General features: G+C 41.3%; 1 protein-coding gene across 1 annotated transcript in view; it reads right to left on the reverse strand.

Moving 5' to 3' along the window:
* Nucleotides 1–487: 487 nt before the first annotated feature.
* The window catches only part of slc18a2 (solute carrier family 18 member 2), a 24,557-nt gene continuing 16,730 nt past the window's right edge, over nucleotides 488–8,314 (reverse strand). Inside the window, exons 12-16 of the mRNA XM_035532883.2 lie at nucleotides 7,081–7,132; nucleotides 6,424–6,487; nucleotides 5,950–6,069; nucleotides 4,947–5,080; nucleotides 488–3,240 (exon numbers count right to left, since the gene is read on the reverse strand). Coding sequence (XP_035388776.1) covers nucleotides 3,136–3,240; nucleotides 4,947–5,080; nucleotides 5,950–6,069; nucleotides 6,424–6,487; nucleotides 7,081–7,132 — 475 coding nt within the window. The 3' untranslated portion in view covers nucleotides 488–3,135. The remainder of the gene's footprint in view (nucleotides 3,241–4,946; nucleotides 5,081–5,949; nucleotides 6,070–6,423; nucleotides 6,488–7,080; nucleotides 7,133–8,314) is intronic.

An 8,314-nucleotide genomic window follows, 5' to 3' on the forward strand; every position in this document is an offset into this window, starting at 1 on the left:
AATACTTTTTACATAACTAAGAATGGGTTTTGTATTTATTCGGTGTTGGTCTCTTCATTAAAAGCTTTATTTGTTTGGAATTCACCTTGCTATGGTTTATGGAAATGTAAAAAATCAAACGTAAGGTGAACTATCCGTTCCCATGTCTAAACTCAGATTTAAGTTTAGTCATTAAGGAATGCTGTGAATGTTAAATGAAGAATCAGGAAACGGCGCATTATTGATCTGTGACCAGATGTCCACCTGTGAAAACCGTGATGCTCTGATCAATAATTGGAAACGCTTATTTCCTGTTTACTAAAGGAAACCTGAAAAGTATATTAAAACAAAAACAAAAAATCAATACAACATATTAGCACGAGTCGATTGCGTTATTCGAGCGTTGTGGAAATTGGGCCTCTTCGTGTGGCCCTAAACTTCTCCCTAAACTGCTAAAACCAAAAGCAAGCGATGACACATGCACAAAGGGGCCTTTTTTTTCAAACACATCGTTCAACATTTTATTTCTATTTTTCTTTTTTTTGGTGTAGGACTTTGGTCCCATCCACTACTTACAAGAACCTTATAGAGTTACAGTCGTACGATCTGAACCCTGACTACAGGACTTTCCACAGGATCTAAAACTGCTGAACCGCTGTCTCCTTGCATTGAGGAGATACCTTACATATGCACACGCACACACACAAGACACATTTATGAAGGCACAGACCAACATTGGCGCACACACGTTCACAAATGAAACCGTTCTTCTAAAAAGCAAATAAAATGAAATGACGTGATGGTTTCCACTCTTAACTGTCCGAGTGCTGGGGCGGGTTAAAGAGCTGCGTGATGGTAATTAACGCCGAGTGCTTCCCTGCAGGGATGCCGGCTTCCGGCAGAATCCCAACTTGTCTGATGTTTCTCTCAGATTATGGACTGCGGCCAGAAGCTCTCATTTTAACGAGTACGAGATGCAACTTGACGAGTAAAATGAATCTCGCCACCACCGTGTGTGGGGAAACTACTGCTGGCAAGACCTATTAAATGCTGCATCGACTGTATGCCAGCGTCCGCTGCACGGGTAGTCCGGCTGGAGGCTGTGAGGGGCAAGTGGTCCTCAGTACTGGGATTGTGAGACCCTTGATGTGAAGGCCTAGATGTAGCCAGCATGACGGCACTGATCCGTGATCAGCCTCTGCTGTGCATCTGTGTGTGGCTGAACCCCTACCGTGTGTGTGTGTGTACGTGTTCGTGTTTAGCCGGATAGCACCACCTACAGCTTTCACCACACACAATCTCGTTACGTGATGGTAGATGGTGCTGTTTGAGGCTTCGGCTCTAACCACATCCCAGCTGTGTTTTGTTGAACTCTGCTATGATAATAGGACAGGAAACAGGAAGTAATCCAGCAGCAAACGAATGCAAGAGTGGAGGGAGATTGTTGACAAATGGGCTTTGTAATACACGTATTAAAAAATAAGGACATTTAAGTGATATGGCTTTTTTGGGCATGTTTAAAATTTCAAAACCATATCTGAGACTGAATTTAAGATGCCTATTTGAAAAATAAACACATTTTAAAACACACAAAAAAAAGATTCACACACATCTTTAATAAGCTAAACATTTTAACACATTTAAATTATTAAAATATAGATATTGGCGATCGTATATACAGTTTAAAAGTCAAAATATATTCTACTTAAACTGACATACTGTCACAGTACAATAAAATAATCTTTTGGCAAATGAAAAGGGATTGATTTGTCAACATAATGTGGGCGATGTTGTCTTGAGCAGCCTGGTAATCTCAGTGGTCGACCCTGTTCAATTTGGCACCGATCCTTCACAAAACAAACCATACCCCTTATCCTATAATTCACATAAAAACACATCTCTGAACACAAATGAATTTGATTGGACATGCTGAAGGGGATCTTTCACTGTGATGTAATGATGTGCTCCTCATGAAAGAATAAAATGAATCTTGATTCATTTTCATAATGAATAATACAGCAGAAACATCCCAAACCATAATCGACGTTCATAATAAATCATGGTTTGCCTGTGAGGGCTGAGCTACTCCTGTATCCTTCTGCACACTAAGCTGCTCTATCAGTGTCTATTCTCAGCCTTCAGTGTAGGACATATGCATCACGCGATTTCAGTCGCCTTTCAGTGTGCAGCGGAAAACATTTTAAGGCCATTTCATTGTAAAACTATGATCATTTTTAAGCCAGGTAAATCATGAAAATCAAACTCAGAAAGGTGGATATGTAAGTGCACATTGTCTGTGCGTGTACTCTGTTCAAAGCACTTCTTTAAAAGAGTTAATTTACAGAGTAGCTTTCCCTCCTACCAAAATCAACCAGCACACATCTACTGTGTGCTCTGTATAGCTGCAATGCCTCTTTCTGATGTTAAATAAATATTAAACACAATCAAATATGATTAATAAATGTGATGAAATTTGAATTTTGAAGGTTTCCCGGTAGCCTCTTAGTGATTGTTTTGGTTGTTCGGGTTGTCCTGTTTCACAGAGTTTATATGCAAGAGTTTCAATATTTAAATGTTTATGCTGCCGTGGTTGTCGCTGATTTTTAAAGTCACAAACAGGCTTTTTCAGAAGAACAAAGTGAAAGCAAAGCCCCTGGATATCCTCAGTTGAGACAATTTAGCAATTTCAAAGCTTTAAATGGTTGAAATGGTTACTTGCAAACAGTGTAATTTCAGCTGTAAGTCGCTCATAAAGGAGCGGTCTATATCTGGAGTATGAGGCGTATAGAAGGTTTGAACTTTGCGACGGGAATGTAGTGTATGAGTCTAATAAAAAGGGCTTTGGCAGGCCCTCTGCGGGACCTGCAAGGTTGCGCTGACCCCAGTGCTCCGTCTGGAGCTGGGGCTGCTACCCTCCTCATGCGCTGCGCTTTAAAGGACGATGACAGCAGCTTTGGTTTCAGCAGAACGAACAATGTTGTACGGCACAGGGTGTAGGAGGACAAACAAGGGGACATTTCTCACAAAACCAGCCACGTAGTCGTGCTCAAAGCCTTGGCCCCCATCCCAGCCCACCCCCAATTAACACAACATAAAAGGCCAGAAGGGCACATACATGGGTGGGGTGGGGTGGAGTGGGGTGGGGTGGGAGGGGGTTTATTCTGGGCTGTCCAGGTCCATGTCATCTCCCATCTGATAACTGGAGCCTTGGGTGGAGTAGGAACGCGTTCTCATGGAGCAGTTGGAGTCCATAAGGATGGCCTGAGAGAGACAGACGGAGACAGAGACAGCCACTTATTTAATAAGCAAAAGTGAAATTAAATGTGATGAACTGATTATGCTTTGATTGTTCTGTAAGTGTATTCAGTTGTTTCACTATTAATCGTGGGACTTTTATTATAGCGTGGTTTCACTCTACTTAAATATGGCTTTGTAAACCCAAAACTCAAGTGATGAAGTGTTTCGTAAGATTTTCATTAATATTTCCAGACTATGGAGAAGGCTGTGTTTGTGTGTGTGTGTGTGTGTGTGTATCCTTGGGAATACTCTTGAGAGTCGACGTAGCGCTCTTGTTGAGATAGAACCCAGGAAGCTGAGCTTTGATCAAAGGCTGCATTTGAGGGCAATCACACTGACGCCCTCCACTCAGCATCCCTCTTTGATCTTTGCTTAAGGCCATCCTGCATCCTGGGTAATCTTTTGTTTGCATCTTTTATGTAATGTAATTTCCCATTTCGGTCATATTCTGTTATGTCAAAGGCTCTAAAGGGGACAGCATAGATAGTCTGTACATGGAGGTTGCGAAGAGGTTTACTTATTTTTAAGATCATTTTTGACACTGAAGTCACAAAGAAGGGGCAAATGCTTATGAACCCTGTCTCAGGGTTACTCTGCAACTGTCTCATTGTCTGTCACCTTCAACAGGGCTCAAAGCTGAACTATTTTTAAAGAATTTTTGCAATGTACTTGTATCTTATATGTTTTAGTCTTAAGAATCATTCTTTGATGGACTTGAGCATTTTGGAGTATTTTAAAGATAATACCACTGGCCAAAATGTTCACAGATGACTGAAAGCGAAAAGGGGAGTGTTTTTTATTTGTGAATCAGATTATGCTAATTGATCCACAGTAACTTTCTTATCCTTGTTAGATGTTCTTGATGAATGATACCTTGTGCTCAATTGCAGTGTAGCACGGCACTTATCATAACACTGGGCTGTTATGCCAAGAACTCACTCATTTGCATTTAAAATGTATAATTGTTATATAAGGAGCATTATTATAAATATCAATTTTGTAAACACTTATTGCGACACACAGCACCAAAACCACAGTTGTCCTTTCAGACACATGTTGTTTTTTCATGTTTATGTTGTTATTATATGACATAATTAGTATTTCTGTCCCAAACGTGTTGACATTAGATCAGAACAACCTCTTGATCCAGTTCAAAAGTACAGAGTGTAAACAGAATTATCTGGATTGCTGGTATGTCACAGCAACTGGCTAAAATGTCCTGTTCCTATATACTGTTGGTCGTTTCATGTCTCTTGAGTATCAGGATTATTATCGAGTCAGAATGCCTACATAAAAAGTGTAAATGTACGAAAAACACATTTAAAGCAGATTTAAATCTGATTGCTCAAACTTCATTAGGAAGTGGGAAAAGACGCATTTAATACAGATGGTAAACAGGTGTGAATTCATCTGTATCCTTCTCCAATCACATCACATCACACAATGTAACCACCCAGAAGCTTCCTCAGAGGACGTTCCGGAGATGTATTTGACTATGTAGCATGTGAATAGAATCTTGTCACTCTACCAAATCTAAAGAGGGTCAGGGTTAGGGTTCAAATGATATTTCAGCTTTGGCAGTTATTAGAATTGGCAGTTAAGGGTAATATTTCACGAATGTGGATCTACAACAACCATCAAAGCGGAAAAACGAGGATATGATGCCTGACCATTTTCTCCTCGTTGGCAGGGGGGCTGCGCAGAAAGTAACACAGGGGAGCGAAGAGGATATCCACCACGCCGATGATGGTCATCAGCCATGGAAAGCCGATACTGCGTGCGACAGCTCCACCGGCTGAAGGACCTGCACGTGCACACACACACAAATTTACATACATTATGTATTACTCCACTTGTTTGACATTGAATAAATAGTGTAACAAGACGCTAGTGTCATAATACTATTTCATAATAATATATACCATAGAAAAATAAACTCTGACTGTAACCTTACTTAGATGAGAAAAAAAAAACCTTTTTATGGTAAACCTTTGTTTTAGGGTTACTTCAGTAATGATAAACCGCAAGTAATGTTAACAAGTAATGTTAACTTGTGTTTTAATAGACTTAAGTGCTTGGAGTGAACAGAAGTTAGAAGAAAAGAAGCAGTTACTGCACTATGGAAGGGCACACAGTGATCCAGGAAACACTCCCTTGAGTTTGAAAAATGTTGATGAATGTGAATACTTTATTAAAATGACTTATGGTTACTAAATAATGTCCAAAGTTGGTAGCTGATCTATCATTAATGTAATGTTTTCATTACATTATTGGTTGTAAACAGAAAATGTTGATAAAGAACCTCCAAATCCCAGTGCTTTCTGAAACATGCTCCTTCTGTGGTTACTCCCTGCTCCCAGTCCTCACGTGGCTACAGCAGGTCCAGGATTTTCTTTCTTATTGCAGAGGAACTTTGGGGGTGTGGCTAAGGACTTTGAGGGCGTGGCTAAGGCCCTCTGGGTTTAGGAGACACTTTCAGACACTTTACAGCAACTGATATGAACTAGTATGAACTCATCCACTGATTTGAATGAGTTGAGGTTTGTTGAAGCCACAGTCCAGCTAATCTCTCCTGGACTGTGGCTTTCATAAACCATAAACCTAACCCTAATCTCTATCTCCTAACGCAACCCTAGCGTGCTTGCGGAAAACCCGACTGAATAAGCTCCTCACCAAAAGCAAAGCCGAGACAGAAGGCGACATCAGCTATGGCATACACACTCCCGTATACAGAGACATGTCTCAAATCCACCAGGTATCCCATGATTGGCATCATGGAGGAGTCCACCATGCCTAACACACACACACGCGTGCGGACGCGCACACAGCACAGGGGAACAACATGATTCAGTCATCAGTTTAATTCTTACAGCAGCAGTCTACAAACACATCGCTATATAAATGTTGGGTGAGACGTTTGTTGTTGTTTTTTTGTTTGTATTTATAACCAATTAGCTTCATATCTGTGACAACTAATTAAAATCAAAATGAACTTTAATTTAAAATGGTTTAATTGAAATTAAAAAGATTGGTATTGTCTGATCAGTGGAGAGGAAACAGAAGGGTTTAATGCCTGTCCAAACAAGACCCAGAGACATCAACAACTTTCGTTCACTTCAAATCCAAAATGGTAACGTCAAGGCTCACCAATGGCAAAGCCGACTCCAAAGTTGGGCAGTATGAGTCCATAGATGTCCTTGGCAAAAGGCACCTGTGAAGGAGGAATACATGTAAAATACAAAGTGTTGTATTCTCCTTTTCCATTAAACCTCCTCCGTGGAGCGGTAGCCATTCAGGCTTTGTGCTGTAGTCTAAGAGAAAGGCAGGAAATATCCCGAGTTGCTATTGCAGGACTGTTATTGTTAATGTTATTGACTGTTATTGTTAATGTTATTGACTGTTATTGTAATGGCGTTCCCATTCCCACACTACAACACACACACGAAAACTAATCCAATAAAAATATTCAAATGAATAAAAATCCTGGAGAATAGCCCAACTTCCTGTTTGACAGGAACATAGGAAACGCCATGCAGCCTCTCAAGCTGCCCACCACCCCGTCGGCACATACTCAAACTGAAAAAATCCTACAAGAACAAAACAAAGCCAAAGATGTCACCTTTCTATGGCACTCCCAAAAAATGTAAACATTAAGAAATTCTAATTAGCCATTGAGAAAGCATATGTCTCCAGTTTATGTCTGCATATATTTAGCAAGCGTCTTTACCTGAGTACAAAAAGACAATTACAAGGTGAACTAACTGTTCTGAGCTGGTGAGAGTGAGTTGAGTTAACATAACTTACACAGATAATGCTGACACCAACCAGCAGCATACCTATGAGAGAGCAGAGCCACCTGGAGAGAGAGAGAGAGAGAGAGAGAGAGGGAGAGAGAGAGAGAGAGGGAGGGAGGGAGAGAGAGAGAGAGGGAGGAGAGAGAGAGAGAGAGGGAGAGAGAGAGGGAGAGAGAGGGAGAGAGAGAGAGGGAGAGAGAGAGAGAGAGAGAGAGGGAGAGAGAGAGAGAGAGGGAGAGAGAGAGAGAGAGAGAGAGAGAGAGAGAGAGAGAGGGAGGGAGGGAGAGAGAGAGAGAGGGAGGGAGAGAGAGAGAGAGAGAGAGAGAGAGAGAGAGAGAGAGAGAGAGGGAGAGAGGGAGGAGAGAGAGAGAGAGAGAGAGAGAGAGGGAGAGAGAGGGGAGGGAGGGAGAGAGAGAGAGAGAGAGAGAGAGGGAGAGAGAGAGAGAGAGAGAGAGAGAGAGAGAGAGAGGGAGAGAGAGGGAGGGAGAAGAGAGAGAGAGAGAGAGAGAGGAGAGAGAGAGAGAGAGAGAGAGGGAGAGAGGGAGGGAGAGGCAGAAAGTAAAAAAAGAGGAAATGAAGGGGAGATAAAAGGAATAGCGAGGATGTAGCCAACGATAACATCAGCCACCCGAAAAGCTTCATTATTCGGATGCTGAGGCTCTGAAACCTTATAGCCACAATAACTCTTCCCCGGACATATGGGCACAGAACTTGCAAGTGGTTAAAGTGCAAACACAGAGCTGCTGGGTTTTCCAGTCGCAATCTTTTTCCACTCAGACTGCAGCTTTGCTACTCTACGTATTTCGAAGCACTTTAAAGGTTTTTTTTTTTTTTTTAGCAGAGTTGCATGCGATGCAGATCAGGCCACAAAAATCAAAAAGAAGTAGAAGCTATTTACATATATAGTTAAAGGTACATTAATATACATTTCATGTTAAAACTTCGGAAATAGGAAGAAAAATTTTAACTCTGTCAGCTATGAAACCTTACAAGGAAATGAAAAGTAAGTGCTCTTTTTGCTGGGAAAATGTTTTACTTTTTCACATTTGAGTGGAAAAATTGATTAATTCCTCTTGAAATGGCAGGACAGCGCCATGCAACCGGTCATATGACAAGTCACATGGCTACCAACAGCAAGCCAGTGGCCCGTCACGTAGATGTGAAACGCGAAAAATGTCACTTTAATGTCACGTACCTTCAAGCCAAGAAGAAACCATATCAGTAAAAGCTGGAACTGCACTCCT

Source organism: Electrophorus electricus, chromosome 10, assembly GCF_041902795.1.
Source record: "Electrophorus electricus isolate QZ-2024a chromosome 10, ASM4190279v1, whole genome shotgun sequence".
NCBI classification, from domain to species: domain Eukaryota; kingdom Metazoa; phylum Chordata; class Actinopteri; order Gymnotiformes; family Gymnotidae; genus Electrophorus; species Electrophorus electricus.